Source organism: Chenopodium album, chromosome 25 (assembly GCF_948465745.1).
Source record: "Chenopodium album chromosome 25, dcCheAlbu1.1, whole genome shotgun sequence".
NCBI lineage: Eukaryota > Viridiplantae > Streptophyta > Magnoliopsida > Caryophyllales > Amaranthaceae > Chenopodium > Chenopodium album.
Genome location: NC_137858.1, coordinates 7,717,708 through 7,743,506, shown reverse-complemented (window position 1 = coordinate 7,743,506; position 25,799 = coordinate 7,717,708). Strand labels below are relative to the sequence as shown.

General features: G+C 35.3%; 2 protein-coding genes and 1 long non-coding RNA gene across 3 annotated transcripts; all 3 read left to right on the top strand.

Moving 5' to 3' along the window:
* The first annotated feature begins 1,972 nt into the window (after window positions 1-1,972).
* On the top strand, window positions 1,973-3,665 carry LOC145613167 (uncharacterized). Its single transcript, XR_014106882.1, has 2 exons — window positions 1,973-2,086; window positions 3,413-3,665. It is a non-coding gene; the product is annotated as an uncharacterized LOC145613167 (long non-coding RNA).
* Window positions 3,666-4,999: 1,334 nt separating this feature from the next.
* LOC145613399 (lysine-specific histone demethylase 1 homolog 3-like) lies at window positions 5,000-16,531 on the top strand. Its single transcript, XM_081668498.1, has 9 exons — window positions 5,000-5,313; window positions 5,437-7,697; window positions 8,159-8,300; window positions 8,421-10,682; window positions 10,827-10,920; window positions 11,246-11,697; window positions 12,152-12,859; window positions 13,025-13,099; window positions 14,026-16,531. The coding sequence occupies exons 2-9, from the start codon at window positions 5,728-5,730 to the stop codon at window positions 14,089-14,091; spliced, it is 5,769 nt and encodes a 1,922-aa protein (XP_081524624.1). The 5' UTR covers window positions 5,000-5,313; window positions 5,437-5,727; the 3' UTR covers window positions 14,092-16,531.
* Window positions 16,532-17,935: 1,404 nt separating this feature from the next.
* On the top strand, window positions 17,936-21,920 carry LOC145613309 (V-type proton ATPase 16 kDa proteolipid subunit). Its single transcript, XM_081668394.1, has 3 exons — window positions 17,936-18,139; window positions 18,286-18,571; window positions 21,418-21,920. The coding sequence occupies exons 1-3, from the start codon at window positions 18,058-18,060 to the stop codon at window positions 21,548-21,550; spliced, it is 501 nt and encodes a 166-aa protein (XP_081524520.1). The 5' UTR covers window positions 17,936-18,057; the 3' UTR covers window positions 21,551-21,920.
* Window positions 21,921-25,799: the final 3,879 nt, after the last annotated feature.

Below are 25,799 nucleotides of genomic sequence, written 5' to 3'. Positions count from 1 at the left end.
ATAGATTAGCATATTTCAATTTAGTTATGTAAAAATAACATAGGTTGAGCGATTAAATAATAATTTCAATTTAGCAATACAAGGTGAACAAAACAGATTTGTCAAAAAAAAAAAGAATAAAAAGAAGAATAAAATAGAGGTCTAAGGCTCTGTTCACTTCACCTTAAAAAAAAAAATTAAATTAAAAAAAGTAATTTCAGTTTAGTAAAAATAAGTTCAGTTTAGTAAAAATAATAAAAATAAGGCAGGTCATTAAAATTCAGTTTTCTTAAAGAAGAATTACAAAAGAAAGTCAGTAAAAATAATTTCAGTTCATCAAAAATAATTTCAGTTCAGCAAAAATAAGGTGAAGTAGTGAACGAGGCCTAAGTCTATGATTAGTCTCAAGTATTAAGCATTAACTTTTACCCTTAAATTTGGCAATTGATTTACAACATTCCTTTCAGATGCCTATTAAATACATGTACTACAATAATTGTTCTTAATTTGGTAAAGAATTATTCTTGTATTATTAGAATAATTATTCTTGGACATACAAATTATTGTACCTCTCTATTTAAGATTGGTGTATTGTTATTTACCACCTAATATTACTTCATATTGCCCTATGAAATATCCAATTTGCCCTTACTCTCACCCCCCACACAAATCTTATTTTCTCTCCGTTTTCTATGAGATTCTAAGTATATTATTAATTATAAATAAACGCCTTCGTCAACTTTGTCACTTCGCTGGACATGCCACATGGCAGTTTTCTTTTTCTTCCATATTCTCTCCATATACATGGCTGTAATACCCGAGATTTTAAAACTTGATTTATCATACTCTAATTTTATTTTATTAGCCTAATTAAAGTTTAATTTATGTTTTACCAAGCATGACTATTTTAGTCTTAATCTTATTTTATGATTATATTATTTCGGAAGCTAATTATACGAAGCAAAGTAATTATTTTAAAATGTATTTCGGGTTAATAAGTCATATTTTTATGTTTTGTCAAATATTGAAAGATTTGCATCGGATCTTTATTTTTACCCGAGATAGTGAAATGACCGTTATGTCCTTGCTCGCAAAAGACAAAGCTTGCCTCTTCATTTTACTTCCATTCTTCACGGCTAAGCAATGAACTAGCTTAGTCTAGCTTTGCTTTCTTGCTATTTGTTGCTTAAAAACTTATGATTATCTTTAGCAAACTTGGTCATTATCCTTTCTTTCTTCCTAGCAGCAAGTATAAGAATAGCCAAAAAGTTCGACGGCTAAATTAAGAAATATCACTAATAGCTTTATCACAACCACCGCCACCCCTTACGTACTTGTTCAAGGCGGTGCCACCCCTCCCTTGCCGTTGACAAGTCACCCCGACGCGGCCTCTGATTGTAGCCCACTCTTCTTCTTTCTCCATGTTCGTGATATATATGTTCTGTTCTTACCGAGACACAAGTGGTCTTTTAAAACCAAGTTCTTGAATTGAACCTACTTCTTTTCAATATCACCAAAGTAAGTTTACTTTGTTACTTTTAATTTTAGTTATGACTCTTATGAGAATGATTTCATACTTTGGATTTCACTATTATTTTTCCTTGATAATAATAACAGGAGTAGTACCTATGTTATGCTATTTTATACTTGTTTATTATCTAAAATAATCACTTGACATAAGAAATGATTTTACTGTATTTCGTATGATTAATTCTCTAAAATGAGTCTTGTTATTGCTTTCATACTTAAATTATTAAAGAGATTTGAGTTTTGAATCCTTTTACTCTACTAATATGAATAGTAGTAGTATATATGATTTTAATCTATTTCTCTACTAGTAATATGAATAGTAGTAGACTAGTAGTACCTATTTTCATAGTAGTGTTTGTTTTACTCTAGTAATGTAATACTTGTTTTATTCTATAAAGATAAGTTTATATTGGTTCTGTCAAAGGTTTTGAATTGAGAGGTTACTAATGAATATTTATTATTACTGGGTGTGATCGAATGAGTCATAGCAATGAGAATCTAATGATGGAGGTTAAGAGCTCGGATGAAAATTATGGGAGAATAAGCTAAGTGAGATGATTAAAGATGATCAAATGAGGTAATCATTATGTCTAGCAATTATGTCTAGCCCTGTGTGTGTAACCATTATGTTTTGCAATTGTGTTCAGTTCCGTATCTGTAACTATTATGTTTAGCTACTGCATGTGTTTAGACCTGTATGTGTGACAATTATATCTAGTTATTATGAGTGCACGTGCGTAATTTTAATGACATGTTATTGTATCATACGTATGCATGTATGGTATGTTTGGCATGTTATGATTTAAAAGCGTGGTATGTGCAAATGACATGACATGTCTTTTATATCCTTTTATATATTTTGAATAACTTGCAATATGTTAAACATGTTTATTGAATTATTTCAGTCTTATGATTATCTGAATGATTTTATATATATACAATGTTCTATTGGTTTGTGGATCTCTTGAAAGTATGTTAATAATCTACGAATAAATTATTAAAAGGTACACAACATGATAAATGAAAGTGAAAGCCCTAGTCCGTCTGGCAGTATATGTTATGTTTCGGTCATGCAATGCATGTACCCATGGGGCACCTGCCCAACTATGTCGAGCACCAGCTCTATGTTATGGGCACCAGCCCATCGCGGAAGACGTTCCGCCATGTCATACTGTCCAGCGACTAGCATGTCCACCAAAAAGATTACGAATACTTGAATTTTGTTAAAGGACTTATGAGAACTCACAAGGATACTCTATTAATGAGTTTTACGATATCCTGATATGTACGATCGTTCATAAAGATGTTTTACCATCGTACAAGATGATAAGAATGCTATGAATAACAAGTATTTCTAGTTATTTTATTAATCTATAAGATATGTGGATGTGATCTGTTATGTTATGCCCCTGTTAAATGTTTAACGCTAATGATTATTTTATTCAATTAAGTGTTACGAATGAATGATTATGAATTGTGCCAACATGCTATGAATTTATATGAGGTATAAAGTTGTTCAGAAATGATTTAATATGATACGAGGTTACATTTGTCGACAATGGAAAATGAACTGAACATAGAAAATAAGTGAGTTATAGGTGGAGGAAAGTATGTTAATGAAATGGGGAATTAATCCCACACGAATGAAGGTTATGTTATGTCCAAAACCTGTGCTTACCTATGATCTTATGTAAAGGGAATGATCCTTGCCGACTCAACTTTTTAAAATAATGATATTATATTATTTCTGAACAACTATGAATGCATAAGGAATAAGATATGTGCTCAAATGATTTTGAAAGAAAAACGGTTTTACGAGCTAGAGTAATGTTACTGAGTTTTCCACTCATTTTTGGATTTTTCCTGTGTTTTCTCTGTTTTCTATTTTTATGGATAATTACAGGGATAATGATGACGGAGATCAAGTTAATCAAGGGCAAAAAGGATTAAAGGAGTCCACATAGTTGAGGGATTATTGAATCAATGCTTATGTATTATGGATCATCGAGAGCTGAGATAGATTGGTTATTTTATTACAGTAAGGAAGACTGGAGTTGTATTAATTTATTGAATTTTCTTATTAAGGAGTATGTTTATTTATGGGCCCATAACCCACTGGTGATTATGAGATTATCTATATGATTGATTCCGCTGCGTATGATGAGTAAAGAATTATCTATGGCTAATTAATTTCCGCTGCGAATGACGCATTAAGTACGGTCCGGTAACGCCAATTAAAAGTCGGGGCGTTACAATGGCGTTGTTTCATTTCATCATATTTGTAAGATTGTCAACGTGTACAATTTTCAATGATAATCTCGGGAAATAATCAACACACACCCTATATAAAATCCTTTGTTTCTTTTGCTAATACTTCTTTACGTTGTCAAAGTGGCTATTTTGGTGCCATTTTCTTCACGTGATTGTTTTTATAAATAAATCAAACAAACACTTTAATTCACGACTAATCAACTAAATTTCTTCAATTAATACATGTTTTATACATTTGCAATGTCAAGCTCGATAATCATGTAACACACAACCTCCACAAAACTTCTTCCATATTGTCTACTAACAATTACCATTCGCGCTACTAAGATATAGTTTATACACACTTTGCAGTATTAACCACAAACCCTAGCTTCATACAACCCACAATTGCTTTAACGAGTATACTTTGCAATTATAAATCATATCTATTACTAAGAACTACCATTATTTCTTTAATGCAACTAGTGTCATAAATCACTATTATTCATGTAATTTACATCGCGATTAGTTGATTATTCCTTTGGCGGTAAACAACTATACATTATTTCGTTTTTTTTCAATGCAAATTTCATGTTTTATCGAATACGTAATACTCATAACGACTTTCATAACTGCTGGTTAAGTTACCATAAGAGGATGATTAGTTTCGCGCCACCGTTATATCTTATACGCAACTGTCATCAACATTTACTATATGAGGATGATTGCTTTCGCGCCACCACTGTATCTTATACACAACTGTCATCAACGATTACCCTATGAGGATGATTGTTTTCGCGCCACCATTATATCTTATACGCAACAGTCATCACAGATCACCAACTGTCATACACTTCACATCACGATCAATTGATTACACCTCAAAACAATAACCCGCCATTCTTCTGAACCACTCTACCTGATTCCCAATCCCAATTCCATCCGCCATTAAAAACAGAGCATCCACACCATCTTTTCTAACCTTCCCCAGAAAATCACACTTCAACTTCCACGATAACTCTATTCACGACACCATCACACACCACAAGCTTCCATACACTTCACATCACGACCACCTTGATTACCCCTTTCTGTAAATCAAACGTCGTACTCAACATCATCCATCATCGATCTTCCACACCAATTTCACTTATTAGTGGTAACTAACAACCATCAAATTTCATTAATACAATAACATCTCAAAATCTCATAGAATCAACAAGGATATTGAAGAATTGAATTGAAGACATAAGTACAAAACACCTTTCCACCTCTCTCTCTCTCTTCTTCGCTGACTCCACTTTCTCTCTCCTTTGTTTCTCCTGCCTAAAACACAAAGGCCTCGTTTTTCTTTTCCCTCCCAGTAAACACTTATACACATGCGTTATATTCTTCCCCAAAAAAATTCATTGAGATATAAAAATACTCCCTTTATATTTCTTCACTTTAGGTGAAATTTCTGTGTTCTGGTTCTGCTATATCAAAGCTTTAACATCTAAAGCTTCAGTTTTTCGAGAATTTCAATTGGGAAAATTGCTCCATTTGTGTGTTTGGGTAATTTCTGATCTCCCCTTTTCGTTTTTTGTGTTTGTTTTTTTCAGTATTTTTCTTACTCTAGAACTTTTAAACCCTAGTTTATGAATTGTTGTTTTGTTTGTTTTCATTGGCATTATACAGGAAAAGGGTTTTTATATTTGGAGGAATTAGAATACTTTGTTTTAGCAGTGGAGATTGATTTGGGGTTTGTTTTTGGAATTCTGGGTGTTGCTTGGAATGATTGAATGTTGTTGATTTTGCTGAGGAATAATTTTTTATTTGCTGAATTGTGGGAGTGAATGATTGGGGTATGGAGATAGGAAATGCCCCAAATTGATTAAAATTAAAGGGTTGTATGTTTTTTGCTGATCCAGGTGTTTGGTTAGGGTTAGGAAAGGAGGGCTGTGAAAGTTAGGGTTGGTGAGGGAGAATATGGATGGTGAAGATAAAAAGATTGGCCTCAAAAAGAGGTCTAAAGGGGTTGAGATTAATGTAGATTCTGATGATGATGAGCCAATTGGGGCATTGTTCAAGTTGAAAAGCAAAAGAAACCCGAAGAAGGTTAAGTTGGGATCGGATGGTGAGAGGGGTAAGGAGTTAGGGGTTAAGGGTAAGATTGTAGATGGAGATTTAGGGGGAATGGAGGATACCTTGGCAAGCTTTAGGAAGAAGTTGAAGGGTCCTAAGAAAGATAGTGGTCCTGGGAGTTTAGTGAAGAGGGACTTGGTATCGAAATTGGCCGAACTTGCAGATGAATGTCTTAGTGCTTCACAGAAGGATGAGGGTCTCGTAACTAAGCTGGTCCAAGGTGCTGAGGATGAAGCTTGTGATGTGGTTTCAGATTTAAGTATAAGTCAAAAGTCAGAGAAGAAGCGAAAAGAAAAAAGTAAGAAGTCCAAGGCTGCATTAGCTGAAAAGAGTCCAAGAGTGCTTGTTGAAGCAGATGACATTGAGATTCTGGATGGTAATTCATCAGAGAACCAGGTCAAGAGACGGGAAGGTTTGATGAGCCCGGAAAACAAACATAAGAAGAAGGATATGAGGTCCAAGACTTCTTCAGCTGCAAAGAGTCACAGGGTTTCTGCAGATAGAGATGACAGTGAGGTACCAGATAACCATGCATTAGGTGATCAGGTAGAGGAGAAGGAAGGTGCATCTACTAGCCCTTTACATGACAATTTGACAGATTCTCTTTCCTCCTTTTTAAGAAACACGCAGTCTGGTGTACGCAAGAAGTTGCGTGCTGCTTCTGTTTCAAACTCTAGGAAGGGAGTTTCCATAGATTTTCAATCTACAGCTGAAAAGAACTCTCTTTCAGATGCAAAATGTAGAAGTAATAGTCATAAATCAGAAGATTATCTTATTGACAGTGGCCGAATCAGCTCCATTGCTCCCCACTGTGAATTAGTGAGAGATCAGGGTTTAGACACTTTACTTGGTAAAGGGTCTGGAAATGTACCAATCAAGGATCCTGCACATATTGATAGTATGATTACTGATATAAGTACGGAACTTGACACTTGCAACTCTGATGTGGACCATTCATATCCAGCTTCCCAATTAGTTGCTTCTTCTGAGTTAAATAGAGTAGAAATCAAAATTGGTGAATCTTGCAAGGAGGCTGAAATAGTCCAGGAGCAGCCTCAAATTGTCTTATCAAATAAAATCTGTGAAAAAGATGCAACAAGGTTTCCTGTTGCAAAGGCTTTTAATCAACATATTTCTGGTTCTCAAGATGCCCAACCCCAGAATGGAGTTGGGAGTTTTGTGCCCTTAAATGCTAGAAGCAAGGTGAATGATGCTCCCTGCTCCAAATCAGATTTTGTGGAAGAATTACGTGGACCGACCAAGTGTGAGGCAACTGCTATATCTGATAATGACTGTATTCAGCATGATATGGACACTTCAAGAGCTGGTCCAGTCTGTGCTTCTGATCAAAGTAATGAAGGTGATGCTCTCATCAGGATCAATGTCAATGAAGGAGCCAATGGAGTTTTGCCCTCCCAACCCATCACACCAGGTGAGAATGACACTTATCAAGAAAATTCTGGATGCTTTCCGGAGTCCAACAACCAGTGTAATTCCGTGTTGAATGATCGTGCTGTCCGGAGAGCGAAAAAGCGGAAAGATGGCGACATGGCTTATGAAGGTGATGTTGCTTGGGAGGTTGTGATGCATGAGCACGGCTCTCTTGATTTGTACCATCCTGTAGATAGAGACCTGGGCTCTCAGTCAAAGGAGAGAATTGATTCTTCTCCAAATGCAGGCCTTGACTTTGAGGTTGGTGGAGCTGCTGCAGTGTCAGTTGGTCTCAAAGCTCGCGCAGTTGGTCTTGTGGAGAAGATTAAATTCAAGGAGGTCTTGAAGCGCAAAGGTGGATTGCAAGAATACTTGGAATGCAGGTTAGTACTTTGTTTAGAACTGGATCGCTGTAGCGTTACTTAATGTGCTAGTTAATTTTCAGGTTGTGATTAGTTTCGAATCATTCCCCCATATTATCTTTATTGTGACAAAGTTCTTCCAGGTGCTGTATTTTGGTCTTTTGATTGTTAATCTTGAGATGTTTGGTTTTTGTTGTGAAATTATATTTTGTTTCTTCCATGTGAGAAAGCCATTATATTATTGGAATGTGAAAGTAGACATCATTGTCCTGTTAATTTATGTATATTTCAAGGCATACTTATGACAGACCTGCTTTATGAGAAACGATTTTTTGACACCATTGTTTTTTTAACTCTGAATGTTAGTTTGATTAAAATATTAGGATTTCCAGAATTGTTGTGATATGTCTGCATGTTTTATGTTTGTATCTAATCCTTTAAAAATTTATTTCAATTGGAATTCTTGGTTTGATGCAATGCAGAAACAAGATTTTGAGTCTTTGGAACAAGGACGTTACCCGTGTGTTGCCTCTTGCTGATTGTGGCATTGCTGCAACTCCATCTGATGATGAACCTCAGCGTGCTTCCTTGCTGAGGGATATCTACTCATTTCTTGACCAAAGCGTGAGTAGTGTTTACTGGATTTTATCAGCTTCATCTTTCTCCATCATCTCTTCCATCACAATTTTATTTCTTCTTTTCTGATTTTCCCCTTTTGTCTTTTCTCATTAATACTTAAAACAGGGATATATAAATGCTGGAATTGCTGCTAACAAAGAGAAGGCAGAGCCCAAATCTAGAGGGAATTATAAACTGTTAGGAGAAAAAAAATTTGAGGGAGGTTCTGGGGCTTCTGTTGCTGACTCAGTAGACGGGGTATCTTTTATCCTTGGTCAGGTCAAAAGCCTTGATACATTCCCTAAGGCAGAGGATGGTGTTGCTTTAGCTCATGAGAACCCCACAGAAGAAGATGTGAAAGCTGGTGTTGAAATTATACTTGATCCATCTGATAAGCAGTTTGATGAATGCCAAGGTGAAGGGGAACCTGAAGAGCAATGCATTGATGAGAAAGCATCTACAGAAAATCTTGAATCAGACTTCTCAACTGCTGGTATACTGGGGAAGAGTCTTGATAATGCTGTAGACCCTTGTCTGCCAATGGCTCATGAGCATTTGGAGGCAAATACATGTGACTTGGAAAGCAAGAAAAGGATCATAGTAGTGGGAGCTGGGCCTGCAGGTTTAACTGCAGCACGCCATTTGCAAAGACAAGGTTTTTCTGTCATTGTACTTGAGGCGAGGAGTAGGATAGGTGGTCGGGTTTACACCGACCGCTCATCACTTTCAGTTCCTGTGGATCTTGGGGCGAGCATTATTACGGGAGTTGAGGCTGATGTGGCTAGTGAAAGACGTCCAGATCCTTCATCTTTGATTTGCGCTCAGTTGGGTCTTGAGCTGACAATACTAAACAGTGATTGTCCACTTTATGATATCAGTACTGGTCAAAAGGTTCCTCCGGATGTTGATGAAGCTTTAGAAGCGGAGTTTAATAGTCTTCTCGATGATATGGTGTTTGTTGTTTCAAAAAAAGGAGAAAGTGCTACAAGAATGTCTCTTGAAGATGGTTTAGAGTATGGTCTTAAGAGACGTCGTCAAATCCTTTCTGAAACAGACAATGGAAAATATGGAATACTGCGGCCGTTGACTGGCACTGTCAATCATGAAATGGGTTCTGAGGGCTACCATCCTGCAGAGCAGAATGTTGGTAGGGATGGAACACTCAGTCCTCTTGAGAGGAGAGTTATGGATTGGCATTTCGCTCACTTAGAGTATGGTTGTGCTGCATTGCTGAAGGAAGTATCTCTTCCTCATTGGAACCAGGATGATATTTATGGAGGATTTGGGGGTGCTCATTGTATGATTAAAGGAGGTTATGGTGCTGTTGTGGAATCAATAGCTCAAGGACTTTCCATCCATTTGAACCAGGTGGTGGCTGACATTTCTTATGGTGCAATGGGCTCAGTAGGATCTGATAATTGCTCATACAAGGTAAAAGTGTCAACTTTCAGTGGCAAGGAGTTTTTCGGAGATGCCGTCTTGATAACTGTGCCACTTGGCTGCTTAAAAGCGGAATCCATTAAGTTCTCTCCACCATTGCCACAGTGGAAACATTCAGCAATCCAGCGGCTGGGTTTTGGTGTTCTCAATAAAGTAGTCCTGGAGTTCCCTGAAATATTTTGGGATGATACTGTAGATTACTTTGGAGCTACGGCTGAGCACTCTGACCTAAGAGGTCGCTGCTTTATGTTCTGGAACATCCAGAAAACAGTTGGAGCTCCTGTTCTCATAGCATTAGTTGTTGGTAAAGCAGCTAAAGAAGGACAGAATATAAGCCCCTCTGATCATGTAAATCATGCTTTAAGGGTTCTACGTAAACTATTCGGTGATACTGCTGTTCCTGATCCAGTTGCATCAGTAGTAACGGACTGGGGAAGAGATCCTTATAGTTATGGTGCGTATTCTTATGTTGCTGTTGGAGCTTCTGGGGAAGACTATGATATAATAGGTAGACCAGTTGAGAATTGTTTGTTTTTTGCTGGTGAAGCTACCTGCAAAGAGCATCCAGATACAGTAGGTGGTGCAATGATGAGTGGGCTGCGAGAGGCAGTTCGTATAATTGACTTATTGACTACTGGTAATGATTACACAGCAGAAGCAGAAGCTGTTGAAGCTGCCCAGAGACAATCAAGCAGTCAGAAGAATGAAGTTAAGGACATTGCAAGAAGGCTTGATGCAATTGATCTCTCCAGTGTCCGCTATAAGAGCCCATCAGATAGATCCCAGCTTTTTGCTAGGGAAAGTCTACTTCAGGATATGTTCTTTAGTGCCAAAACATTAGCTGGACGATTGCGTCTGGCGAAAGAGCTATTAAGTCTTCCTGTTGAATCTCTGAGGTCTGTTGCTGGGACAAAAGAAGGGCTTGGTGTACTCAACTCGTGGATATTGGTGAGATTTGTACTGACACCTTTTCTCTTGAATGGAAGATAGACACAACAATTGCTAATGTTGTATTTTTGCTTTGAAGTCTCTAGTACTGAAGTTGAGAGATTGTTAAGATTGCAATTTAACGTTTCTCTTACATATTGACAGGATTCCATGGGAAAAAATGGAACTCAACTCCTGCGTCTCTGTGTCCATATACTTGTGCTGGTTTCCAGAGACTTGGTAGCTGTCCGGTTGTCAGGTATATGCAAGTTGTTTAAATCTCTTTTACTAGCTACTTCGCTAGACATCAAAGAAAGTTGTTCATTGGTACCTTTTCTGTCATTTGACAGCTTAGGTATATTTTAATACTTTTAAAGTTTTGTGCATATATTTGGTTTGCAGTATAGATCTCTTTTACAAATGTTCAACTCATCTAATGTTCAACTCACTTTTGCTTTGGTTCCTGCAAAAATAAGATCTATGTGCACTAGTAGTGATGTTAGGATGGCCTGTATGTTTCCTGCATTCGACGTGGTAATTTCAGCTGATATCTCACCTATGAATTCTTTGGATTTTTAATGTAGGTATTGGAAAAACTGTCAAAGAGAAAGTCTGCGTTCATACTAGTCGTGACATACGCAGCATCGCAAGCCAGTTGGTTCACATGTGGATTGAGGTTTTCCGTAAGGAGAAGGCTACTAATGGTGGTTTGAAATTATTGAGGCACATGACAAATGCAGATTCTTCAAAAGCAAAAGGGAAAGATCCAGGTTCAAGGAAACCTCCTATACATATGCAGCATTATGCGGCTGGAAATAAGGTCAATTCAAGCTCAAAAAAGCTAGCTGTTAAGCAAGTGAAGTCAGAAAATGCAACTGGCTCAAAAATGGATGCTCGGTCATCAGCATCACAAATTTCAAATGGCTCACCTGGTAACAAGTTAGAGGAGGGTGGGAACATACCATTGTCAGAAGAAGAACAGGCTGCTCTTGCTGCTGCAGAGGCTGCCCGTGCTGCTGCGGCTGCAGCTGCTGAGGTATGCTCCTCTCTCTCCCCACCCCCAATTATCACTGTTCAGCGTATAAATGGAAAGGTACAACTTACAATAAGGGAAGGAAAAGGAAAAGAAAATGACTAGAAATTATAGTAAATCAGGAAGGTATACTGTAAGCATGTGTTTATGACCTTGTTTAGTTGCTAATGCCCTTTAGGAAATTGGTACAAAAGATGTGGGCTTTCATATTATGAGCCTTAACTAGTTTGAAAATCCAGAAGATAAAGCAAGAAGTATCAAAACTAAATTTTTAAGTGAGATACATCATAATTAATAAGATATTGAAAGATCAATTGAATTCTGAACTGGCATCACTGTTTATATGGTCTGTATTTGGCCCTTTGATAATAGTAATCACTTATCTTCGGATGGGGTAGAATTAGGTATTGTATGTTTGTCATTAAATTTAACAATTACTTCTGTTGCTTATTGCTAGGCATATGCATCATGTGAAGCTAGAGTGAGTATGATGCAGTTACCGAAGGTACCGTCTTTTCAGAAGTTTGCTAGGCGAGAGCAATATTCACTAGTGGATGATATTGAGCGAAAAAGATGGTCTGGTGGTGTTTTGGGAAGACAAGACTGTTTATCAGAAATAGACTCAAGAAATTGTAGAGTTAGAGATTGGTCTGTTGATTTTTCAGCTACATGTGCCAATATTGACAATTCAAGAATGTCTACTGATAACATATCACAACGGAGCCATTCAAATGAAATGGCATGCCAATTAAACTTGAGAGAGAATTCTGGAGAAAGTGCGGCTGGGGACAGCACTGCATTTACTAAAGCTTGGGTTGATTCTTCTGGTAGTGATGGGATAAAGGACTACCATGCCATTGAGAGATGGCAGTGCCAGGCTGCAGCTGCTGAGTATGAATATCAATCTTCCATACATGTTGAGGATGAGGAAGATTCAAGCACAATGTCAAGACATCTCACAAGGAAGCCAGAAGGAATGGTTAATGAGAGTTCTGTTTCACAGGTGACAATAAACAAGGATTTGGCTGCTAACCAGCACATAGGAACTGAGCATATTAAGCAGGGTGTTGTGGATTATGTAGCTTCGCTGCTCATGCCTTTGTACAAAGCGAGGAAGATTGATAAAGACGGTTATAAGTCGATAATGAAAAAGAGTGCAACAAAGGTCAGATACATTTTTTAATTGACAGCCATCTTCAATACAAGCACTACTTTATATTTTATATTATTATCGCCCTACCAAGATAGTACAAGGGGAATATTTAGTTTCCCACAAATGTTTTAAGTGCCATTTTCAATATATTGACATCATTTTTGTCTAATTTCTCAGGTCATGGAGCAGACAACTGATGCCGAAAAAGCAATGGCTGTCTGTGAGTTTCTTGATTTTAAGCGCAAGAATAAGGTAACACTTAGTTTCTTTTTAGCTGGTGCCATTCGTGCGTTTTGTTTGTTTGTTTATTTGTTTGGTTGGTAAATACCTAGCTTTGCCTTCATCTGATTGTGATGGCTTGCCTTAATCTTCTACTTTTACTCCCTCTTGTTTTTAACAAACTCCCATAGTATTTCTTACTATTGTCTTTTTACTCCAAATTCTTTGATCAGAAGAGAAGTTATATTTACTTAACCCTAAACACAGTTGGTCACCTACAACTATATTGTATGAGCCTTCCAACAAGAGTTGCCCTTAAACTTAGTACTTTCCCACGTTACAACTCTTAATGATTTTTAGAAATTCAGAATTATATTACTTTGGTGGCTTGAGATGAAAAAATTAATATAGTGAGGTATAGTTATGGTACATATAACTGATATAAGTCATTTTCTTTTCAGTCACTCCTAATGAATTGTGGTCTACTTATATTATATTATTTACGGATGGATAGAATGTCTTCTTTGATAGCCTTTCATCTTACTGTTGTCCTTTTGCCTCTTTATGTTTTTCTTATTTATTTATTTTGTTCACCTGTTGGATTAAGCTTAATGAAATAGGTTTGAATACTTTCTTATAAAATGCGGAAGCTAACTGAGAAGTGGGGTTGTAGTTATTTGTTGAATGACTTTCTTTGAGGCTTTGTTTTGCAATGGGGCAAAAGGCAGAATCCCATTACCCTTGTTTCGGTTCTCAAAGTTGTGGTTGAAAGTTGTGCTATTTATCTGCCCTGAAGGTTATACCTGTAATATGCTTAGTAATAACAATGCTATTTAAAACTAAAAAAAGTAACAATGTTCTTATATGATTATCGGTATTGACGATGTTAGCGGGCAGTATCATATGAATGGCTGTTCTATATCATTACTTATACTATCTCTTTGCTTGGTGAATTGCAGATTCGCGCTTTTGTTGACAAGTTGATCGAGAGACACATGCCAATGAAGCCAGTAGTGAAGCCTTGATGTGCTGCTGTAGTATGCAATACATACAAACCATCAAAGCACTTGGTGACTGGGGATGTTGGATTGTGGACAATAGAAACCTTTGTTTGGCACATCTTTTGGCATTTGCCTAAGACAATTAGCTCATATAATCTTGTTCATGTAAAGGAGAAACAGATCAGAGCATTTCCCGCTGTCTATTGTGGGTGGATTTATGCAGCTTTTCTGGCATTTCTGAAGTTGTTCAGACATTCTCACAGAAGTACTGTCTGAGCTTTGTCTAGGCTTCTGCTGATTATGTGAAGCAAGTGTTGCGACCTCTTCCATATCTGCCATAGAGACCGGTTCCATTTGAAGAAAACATGGTTTTTGAATGCATTCTTTTCTTCTGCACCAATTGTACTTCTCAGGGTGGAAAAGAGCACCCCAAATTTTTTTAGTTTAATTTTTTTTTTTTTTTCTGCACAGGGATTATTCATAGATGAAAACCTCAGTTTTGTCTTTTAACATTGTACAGAATAGGATTGTTTCCATTAGTATACAACACCTTTTCTTCTCTTTGGGAAGATCATTAAATATTTTTCCTCCTATTGGTACCAAGGGTACAAGTTTTGTGCTGGCTTGGAAAACAAAAACCCTATATGTTTCCTTATGTATTGATATGCACATCTACATCATGGAATCATTTTTTGAGGAAATGCATTGATGCCTTCTTATGGCTGGGTGTATCATATGCATCTCAAACACTGGATATGCATAATTGAATTGCGGGCACAAGTGAGATGCATGAGAGGCACACACACTTTAAACTGGTGAGAAAAGGTATTTTGGCCCTTGGTGTTATATAATAAATATCCATCATTGCAGATTGAAAGATATGTTATTTTTACTGATTGAATGGTAGATGAAAGTCATCCATGTCTGAATATATGTCTGGTTTGTTTGAGCAACTTGTCTGATATAGATTTTTTGAAGTTTTAGTTTTTTTTTTTTCCGAAGAAATATATTTTTGAAGTTTATGTTACTTATAGACTATTTTTTTCTTTTCTATGTCCCTTCTTCAGATAGACTCAATGGAAGTCAATTTGTTTGGCTAAGGATGGATTCAAATCATTTACGTGCATGGTAAACAAGCTCTACTAGCCTCAAACTACGATGTGGTTGGTTTGGCTTCCGCACAAGGTAAGTGAAAAATAGAATTGTCATCTAAAAATTCCTGATTCTTTTAGGGATTTTTTAGAAATTGCTTGGGTGGACTAGGGGGGAAGTATATGATGGCATAGGTAATAAATTAATTTCTTAGATATCTCTACTTAATGCTTATGAACTTATTATGGTATGGAATGATTCTTGATGATATGAGATTTCAGTTCATTTATAGAAATTCTTTACTTATCAATGATCAAATAAGTACTTTCTCTTTCATCAATTCGCTCTCACATTTTCCCAATCCTTCATGATTAAGGATGTGTGTTTATACAGCGAAACCCTTTAAAATAGGTAGGCCATCATAATCCTCTACTAATCACTTTAATATATGTAGTGACCTATTAGGTATTTTCATAAACCATTATGCTATTAGGAAATGTGCCAACTTTTTCTGGGCATCCGTAATATTGTATCTGGCTATTGATTCCCAATAGGAGTATATTGTCAGTAATTAAGTTAATCAATAATGAGATTGTTATGTGCAATTCTTTCATTTGACATTTCAGGCCTCAACGCTCAAAAGAGTTGCAGATCTGCACTTGTGGTTAAACTGAAATGAGATAGCTATTACTGCTTTATAATTTTGATGTGAGGGTAATAAAGATTTCTGCTTGTTAAGTATTTATATTTTATTTAATTTGAGTTCTGAATTAATTACATTTAAAATTTCAATGATTCAAGTCGAGTAGAGGTGGACATGCAATTCTTTTTATTTGCAGAGGTGATGTGGCCGGCCATCAGTGTTGTAAAGTTGTGTTTTTTACCTTATAGTTGATTGAGAAATGGGAAGAGCATACTCATGGTTTGTTTCCCAACCATGTCTGAAAATCGTTCAAGGTGACAATATGTTATGCTAACTTATTGAGCAGAGTATAAACAGTAGCATATATGCAGTAATTATGAACTGCCATTACTTTGCACTATCTTGCAGACCTCTCATGTCTAAAACCTGAGGGATTTCCACATTTTAGCGTGGAGACGTTGCTGGGGGTTGTTGATGATCAGAATAAGGTCCTCTTATTGCTCTTCTTTTCTATTATCTTAGTTGTTAATTGTGATTCTGCATGCAGATTGTTTGTGAGAACGTTTGGAAGCTAGAGATTTGAAAAACGGATCTGATGTTAGGCATCCCTCTCCTGTTGCGAAGTCTGAGCTTGAATACTCATTTCTATTTCCCCGAGTTATGTAATTGCATTATAGCATGCTGTGTAAATGTCATAGAACTTTGAATCAATAATAATTCCCGTTTCTTGTCCCAGGAACACTTTTTGCCATATTTCGCCACATTTTAATTCTTTTACTCCCTTTATCTAGATTTTATTGTTGTCACGTTGATAGTTTAAATTGAATTTGTTGTTATGTTGATAGTTCGATTGGACTCATGATGGGACAATTATGTAGATGAAATGAGTATTGTAGGACATCTTTTGCACAGGTGCCAATTGTAATACGGAGTAATATCACCCCCCCCCCCCCCAGTCGTTCTCAGAGCTCTCATAGGGAAGAACTGTTTTGTGCAGTTGTATCAAGTCTTTTACCCACATCACGACTTTAAAGAATTTTAATCTGCCTTTCTTTTTTTTTGTGTGTATAAAATGATTAAATCGTAATCATTTTGGGACTAAGTCTTTGTTGTTGTTTGTGTAAAATGATTAAATCATACTTTGTGTATAATTTTTTTTTTCCCTTTTGCCTCCTAAATATCTCAATAGAATTTTTGTATCCATTTTGTCTTCATATAAAAGTTTCATTTGCTTTTGTACACGAATTTTGTGCAATAAATAAGGAAAAAAAAGGAAATTTTGATTGAAAAAATAAATAAATAAAAGTAGTGAGACTTTTATTTATTTATTTTTTTGACAAGGACTTTTATTTGAGACAATAATGACAATTTCAAATATATGATCATATATTCATATACAATAAAAACTTGGAAATGAAAACAGTTGAGCTCCTTTGCTAAACTTTAGACATCTTTGTATTTATCAAGTATCAACCACTTTTTTTTTTTTTTTTTTTTTTTTTTTTTTTTTTTGTGAGGGGATCACCGGATCAAGTATCAACCATATTGACTACATATTGATATTGGCTGAGGTGTTTGTCATAATTGTAGTTAAACACTTGATGTCTCAAATAATTGTACTGTACTAATTAGTGTAACAATTAATGATTTTAGGGGATATATATATACACTTATAAATCACCACCTTGATTTTATGATTTTAGGGGATATATATACACACTTATAAATCACCACCTTGATGTTTTTAATTTTTTTTCTTTGAGTAATTGTGGTATGTAAATGGTACTCCATCTATCTCAATTTATTTGCCTATTTTTCCTTTTACGAGTCAACATTATATTACTATGAACTATTAGTCTATCACTGCTCTTTAAACAATAATATTGTCACGTAAATTTTCTTCAATTCGTATCTTAATACCGTATTTTTTGAGATCAAATTTTATACGAAGTAATTTTTACAATAGCTTTTTCCCTAACAAATTCGTTTTAATACGTGTGTTGGAGATCGTAAAAATTTGGCCAAAACTCTCATATAGCCCATAATAACCCAAACACAAATCAATCAAATCGGACTTGTTACTTGCTACCACGTGTACTCTCTCTCTCTCCAATAAATAAAAACCTCTTTTGTTAGTGATGATCCCATCCAGAAAATCCTGATAATCATTCATTTTCTCTCTCCTCTTCTTCTTCTCACAATCATCCCCTTCAATCGCCATTGTTATACCTCCATTTCTCAGATCCAATCCAACCATGTCTACTGCTGTCTTCAATGGCGATGAAACCGCTCCCTTCTTCGGCTTCCTTGGTGCCGCCGCTGCTCTCGTCTTCTCCTGTATGTCAAACCCTAATTTCCTCCATTCTTTTCTTCGATTTCATGTAATTCAATGCTTATTTCGCTTAGATCTAGGGTTTACTTGATTGAATTTCGATTTTGATTTGATTGAATTTCGATTTTGATTGATTGATGATTGATTGAAGGTATGGGAGCTGCGTATGGAACAGCGAAGAGTGGTGTAGGAGTGGCATCAATGGGAGTGATGAGACCTGAATTGGTGATGAAATCGATTGTTCCAGTTGTTATGGCTGGAGTTTTGGGTATTTATGGTTTGATTATCGCTGTTATCATTAGTACTGGTATTAACCCTAAGGCTAAATCTTACTACCTCTTTGATGGTTACGCTCATCTTTCTTCTGGTCTTGCTTGTGGTCTTGCTGGTCTTTCTGCTGGTATGGCCATCGGTATCGTCGGTGATGCTGGTGTTAGGTATATACATATCTCGCTCACTCTATCTTCTACTTTCGTATCGTTTCGTTTGATTGTTGATGACATTGATTGATCTAGTTTGATTGGGAATTGGAATGATTTTGTGGATTGGATCTGCTTAGAATTGTTGTTTTTATCTATCTGTTGTTCTTGGATCTTTAGGTGGAGCATTGTGATTGTTGCTAGTCTAGCTGTGTCTTTTAATTAAGGATATGATGATATGATTTAAGTATTTGCATTTTGGAATTTACAATTGTATATTGAAGTAGTGGCATTATGTTAAGAATAGATGACGACTTTTCCCGGATATCTAGAAATGTTTTGATTTCTGAAATGATGGGGGTATAGTATATTTGCTGATACTAATTTATGTCTTCGTTGCTGTGTTTGTTGATTTTTCATCTTTCTGTCAGTGTTCATAGGATCTAGGTTGCAATGGAAGTAATAGCTTGCCATTGTATGTTGCGTTGTTAGAATGTTGATTTTTAGTGGTGCTGAGCTGTTCTGGTTCTGGGAATTTGTTTTAATTGTTTACATTGTTCCTTGATTTCTTGAATACTCCTTTGCATCTGTTTTTGTTGTGGTAAGTATTTGATGAGGTCAATGCTATGTGTTAAGACTGAAGAGTAAAACTATCAAGGAAGTGGTCCTCATAAAATATAGCTGGAAAGCCTGTTTTTGACTTGGTTGTTTATAAAATAGTGGATTCATGACTTCATCTCATCTAAAATTAATATGCATCTCTAATATTTTATTACTAGACCAGGTATTGGTCATGAGATTTAGTCTTTTTGCTGTTCGATTTTCTTCTTGTACTATCAAACCATTAATCATAATTTTAGTTAAGTCTACCTGTAATCCCTGCCCATAGTACCATCTGCATGTTGATGATGGAAAATTGAGCTGTTGACTCTTGTAAGTCTTGTTTTGTCTGAATGTTTGAGAAGTTGAGACTATCCCAAGTTCCCAACATAAGATTGTAATGCTAACTCACTATCCTAACTGGATGTAAAGGGTGATTTTATCTTCAAATAACCCCCCCTCCCCCACCCCTCCCCAAAAAAACAGAAAGAAAAAAAAAAACCTTTTTTTGAGGTTGAGAGTAATGTTATTGTCAAGATTGTTTTGTGCTTGATTAATTTGCTATACACTGGTGGTCTATGTTCTGTATTGCTGATTATTGATAAGGTTATTTGTACTATTGTCTTTCTGGCCGTCTGATTTTTACTATATACAAATAGTTTTGTGTTTATTTGTCCACAATTAGCTTAATGGATTTTTTTTTTCCATCTAATTTGTTAGCAGTCAATTGAGCAATCAGGAGTTAGAACATTTTCTTGGCTGGCAGTTAATTGGGCATGTTGCTAAAAGTGTCTGTTGTACACATATTTATAAATCTAATGATGCTACTTATAGTTATGCTACATCTCTCTGACAATCAATCAGTGACATATAACACTCCTTAAGTCCAAATTTATAATGGAAATCGTTCTTTCAACTTCCTAGGTTACCATTTAATTTAAAACCAAATGAGAGCATATGACATGGTGGGCTAACCTTATTTTAGATCTTATCTATACTATTATGGTTCTGATGGCATGTCTTGATTTTACGTTGGGTCATACTCTTTAGAAGAGTTGAGATTTATTATTTTTCTGGCATTCCTGTTTTTTCCTTTAGCCTGTTTAGGTCATTCTTTTTTTTGTTTTTAAAAAATATATATTTGTATGATTTTCTGTAGTTAATTTCTATTGTGCCTTACGTTTTGTGCTTTTGTAGAATTAGGAACATACATGTTTGAATTTCAGTAGTTTAGCTTTCCCATTATGGATTACTCTGGTTTGCCTTTCAGTTGGTATCATCTGTTCCATTTACTTGCTACTGTTCTCTTCCTTGAAATATGCTGTATTGTACACTATACAACTTCTCATATTTCTATGCGTCCTATGATTTCTGATGACTGTAAACTCTACCTCTAGTTTAAGTTTTTTCTTCTCTGAAATGATATGCTTATAGTAATTTCCATCTGAACCTGTGCTGTAAAGCTGTTTTACTCTTCCTTGTCTGTTGTATCGTGTGACTGTCTTGCTGTGAAGTCATTGATTTGCTAATAGATATATCACTAGATGAAGCCCGTGCGATGCACGGTTTGTTTGAATTTTTTAAAATATTTTTTTTTTTATTTATTTATATGCTAAAATTTGTTACATATTTAGATAAAATTCCTTATATCAAAAGATAATAATTTATATTTAATTAGATTAAAATTAAAAATCTCATTCGTCAATTTTTAGTCATGATTTTTTGAATTTTTTTAAAATCTTAAAAATAAACTTAAAAATCTTATTTTAAAATAAGTCATGATATTTAATTAGATTAAACTTAAAAATTGCGATGCACGGTTTTTTTGAATTTTTAAAATAATCTTTTTATAAAATTTATGTGCTCTACGTGGACGTTCTCATAACTCTCCAAAAACTCTCCTTTGCGATGCACGGTTTTTTTTCAGAATTTTTTAAAATAATTTTTTTAATTGATGTGCTAAAATTTGTTACACATTTAGATAAAATTTATAATATCAAAAGATAATATTTTATATTTAATTAATTTAAACTTAAAAATATCATTCGCCAATTTTCCTTGCGTGGCATTTAAATTAATTAATTCTAAAAGAAATTAATAATCTTTTATTTAATTGGCTACAACTAAAATTCATAAGCTTACATGGCGCGCTAAAAAAATTAAATTTTACGTGGCTCTCTAAAAACTCGGGGAAAAACTCCCCTTTATATATATATATTAGATTGCCCTTAACATTCTTCTGATGAACCTACTTCTTGGTACAGAGCGAATGCCCAACAGCCCAAGCTTTTCGTTGGAATGATCCTTATCCTCATTTTCGCTGAAGCTTTGGCTTTGTACGGTCTCATTGTCGGTATCATCCTCTCATCCCGTGCTGGTCAGTCAAGAGCCGACTAGAAGCGGTTCGCCTCTTAATCTTTGCTGTTTCCATTGCCACCGCTGGAGATGTAATTTTTTTCTTACTCGGGCAGTGAGAGGGTTACTTGGCATTCAAAGTGGCTCCTCTTAAAGGATTTGATTATGGTCTTATTGTTTTGAGTTGTGATTAGTGGTTCTACATGGAGATTGTTAAAACCAGAATATGTAGAGTTTAATAGTTAGTGTCTCCTCCAAATAAAGTTATGATGTATCATTATTTCCCATCTTTGCACTCCTGGATATGGAGATTCAGTTTGGACATCCTGTAACAGTATGTTAGATGCCAAATATTCTTTTGATCTTTTCATTCGTGGATTTGATATACATAATTTAAGCATCATTCTTGCTATGATTTTGCCTCAATTGTGGATGAATAATAGTGATAGTGTGAAAGCTTTATGCTACACGCCTACTATATATACTTGCATTTGGCCGTGTTTAAACTTCAGGGTTCTGCATGAATATATCAGTATCTCTTTATGGAGTATTTGTTGATTTGATAAGGTAGTCCATTGTAAACCATATATAACACTTTGCGTAATCCGGCTACACTTTCACACAGTGTAATATACTAATAGGTATGATTTAATGTCTAAACTGATTAGTGCACTGTTTCTTCAAAGTTTAATAACATACTCAAATAATAATAATAATAATAATAATAATAATAATAATAATAAGACAAAGAGGTACATTTGAAACAAAACATTAATCTTGAAAATAAGAATGGTATTTTTTAACAAAAAAATAATTTAACAATGTAGCCAGTGTAGCCTATTTGGTTGATGAGTTTGTTTAAGAATCCATTATTTCTTCTGAAAAGAAAACTTCTATTGTGCAGAATGGAGAGGATCTTGGAAGAGTCAATAGCTTTTTAAGAAATTTTATCTTTCCTAAAGAACACGGACATTCTATAATGATAGTCATCTCCTTCAAGGTTGTTGCAGCCTTTAGTATACACGCGACCAAATTGACATCATACAAATCGTACGAGACTGTAACATGTTCAAGGCTCGACCCACATCCATCAATTGCTAAAGAATTAAGAGATTCAATAATCCATTAACCTGATGAACAAACATCAACATTTTGACACAATTAGATCCAAATTCATTTTATTTTTGTAAGAAGGGAAAATAAACAAAGAATTATGTATTTATGTACTTACTTCCTCAAATATCAAAGATATCAACTTGGGAGCTCGTTTTAGTAACTTACAAGTAAAATCATTGGCCTTTACCTCCAAATGAGTCAAGTTCTCGAAAGTTGGTATCTCTTTCCAATTAAGTAGAAGCTGCATCAAATTAAATAAACATTAATAGTTAAAAACTACACAATAAAATAAGGAGTATAAACTTACCTCAGAAGTTATACTCGTAATATATAATTTGTAGCCTTGTAGGAGTATAAACTTACCTCAGAAGTTATAAGCCTCAAAGTACTTACTTTGGAAGCGTGGCTTATAAGATTAATTATATCATAACGGCTTCTAAATTTATTAGCTAGATCGGTATATTTATTCGAAAGATCAAAATTTGCCTCAGTGAGCAAAGGTAGATTATCAACCATATAATGTGCCACTTCATCTTCAATACTAAGGTATTCAAGATTTGGTGCTTTAATGATAATATTCGAAGGTCCCTGCATAGTTACGGTATTACATATTTCTAACGACTTCAATGTTAAAGACTCCATATGCAATGTCTCATCCAAACCAAAACATTCGCTGATGAGTAGTTCTTGGAGAGATGGGCAATTTGATATCAGCCTTTTTATATATTCATCGCCATTAAACTCTACTCTAGTGAGGTGGATGACCTCAAGGCTCGGTAGGTGAAAAGACTCTAGAGTATCATCTATTTTCACACCCCTTAATTTCAAAATCGTAAGCCTTTTACCACAAATCAACTCTAGAAACCTATAACTTTGAGATCGAGCAAAATAAAAATTTAGATCAAGCTCAAAATATTCACGTTTCTTGACAGCATTCAACCATGACTCGTAGTTTTCAATATCATCGTCACAAGAGAATTCGTAACGAAAACATTGTAGATAGGAGATTTCATTCTCAACTAAAACCTTGCTCACAAAATTATTGTAACAAATTTTTGCCTTGTCACACAATGAAGGCACTGATGTATGATAGTATTCTGGTATTTCATTAAAATCAAGTACAGAGATGTGAGTCCATACTTTCTTCCATCTTTTTAACAATACACAAGTCTTAACAACAGACTTTGTTGGTAAAAAAGAAAGTATATGACATAACAACTCCTTTTGCATGCCCCCGGTTTACAGTAATTTTATTGTACATCGAACATTTTTACGAAAAAGTGACCCTTTTTCTTTATAAAAGTGACCCTTTTTCTTTACAAAAGTGACCCTTTTTATTATAAAAGTGATTCATATTTTCACAAAAGTTACCCTTTTTTTACAAAAATGACCCTTTTTTTCCACAAAAGTGACCCTTTTTTTCCACAAAAGTGACCCTTTTTTTCCACAAAAGTGACCCTTTTTCTTCACAAAAGTGACCCTTTTTTTTCACAAAAACAGAGTATTAAAATAAAAAAAATAAACACAAAATACAAAGGTTACCCCAATGGCTCTACTTTCATCCCGTATCTTTATCTCTCCTCAAAACTAAACATTTCCACCATTAACAAACCTTCAAATTCTCTCTCCTCCATCAAAACCTCAACCCCCTTCTCCCTCTCCGTTACCAACTGCAAGCCCTCATATTTTTCCCTTCATAGTTGTCGTCATCGTCACCTCTGCCGCCATAGTCATCACCACCTCCGCCGCTGCCATGTTTGCCACCATCAAAGTAGATGAGGTGAAATGATAAAAACCCACAATAAGGTATATATGCAATTGGGGTCGAGGTATTCGGAGTTGTTGTAATTCCGGACTTCAAACTCGACAAATCGGGGGATGGGGGGAGGTCAGAAGCGCTGGAATCAGGGGATTGGGATGGTTAGCAAGGTCGAAATCGGAGGGGGACGCCGGATTCTTAGGAGAAGCTAAGGGAGTGGCGACAGGAGTGGTGGTTTGGCAGTTGTTGGTTGTCCCAACTTCCGCCATTCACTAATTTACTGAACACCGGCTTTTTTTAAAAATTTGTCATGACATAATATTGAATCATGTAGAATACTAATGTAATCAGTACTAATGTTACTCATGTTTGTAAATTATGATACCCTTGTTAAGTTAGGAAAATAAATACATTAAAGTATTAAACTCTATTCGTTTTGTGCTTGGTTTCCATATTTTGTTTGGTATAAATTTCCATATTATTATTACTTTTTAATTTTTATTTATTTATATGGAAAGTATATTTTGAAACAAATTCAACATATTGGTGCTTAATAAATTGCTACAGTTTTCGTTTTGTGGATGACCATTATCCTCCTTTATATCATTCCGGAACAATCTAGATAGGGTTTATATTCTTATCCAATCAAGCCCTAACTATATTGTATGTATATATATATATATACCTTATCATATGGAATGAAATACACAGATTTATTCTCTCCTCAATTCTTCTCTTATTCCCTTTATTTCACAACACGTTATCAGCACCATAGCTTCAAGTCATAATTAAAATTAAAAGTCAATCACACAATCGAAGCTTAATCACAATCAAATAAAGCCAACAAATCCCCAAATTTCCCCCTGCTCCATTGGCCAACACTGCAGCACTACCGCCTTGCCATCCCCTACGACCACTCTGCAACCCCCTCTTCTCTGTCTCAGTGCCTACCAAAATTTCCAGTAGTAACTTCATCCTCTTATGTCAATACCCATAAAGAAGATTCTGTCACTCATGCAGAGGGTCGCTATTGAAATTTTGGTATACTATTAATAAGGAACATTCTACAAATTGATAAATCACAAATCAACCTTGCGATTAGGCTGAAATACAACGGAAATTACTAGCGGTGCTATTTGAAAATTGATAGGCGGTATCAAATGCTCGTGCGATATTGATCCATGCAGTTATCGTGAGCCCGTTAGCAGGAAAGTTTCCTCACAATTTCATTTATTTTATTAAGCTTTAAGTTTACATAATATAATTATTTTATGCCTCTTTTATATGTGTATGATGCATTGATTTGTTAAGTAGGGTTGAATTAGTGTTTAATTATAATTAAAGGTTAGTGTACTTCACTCACGGAGAATACTTATATGATAGTTTTTATCTTTGTCTATGGCTAGTATGTAGCTG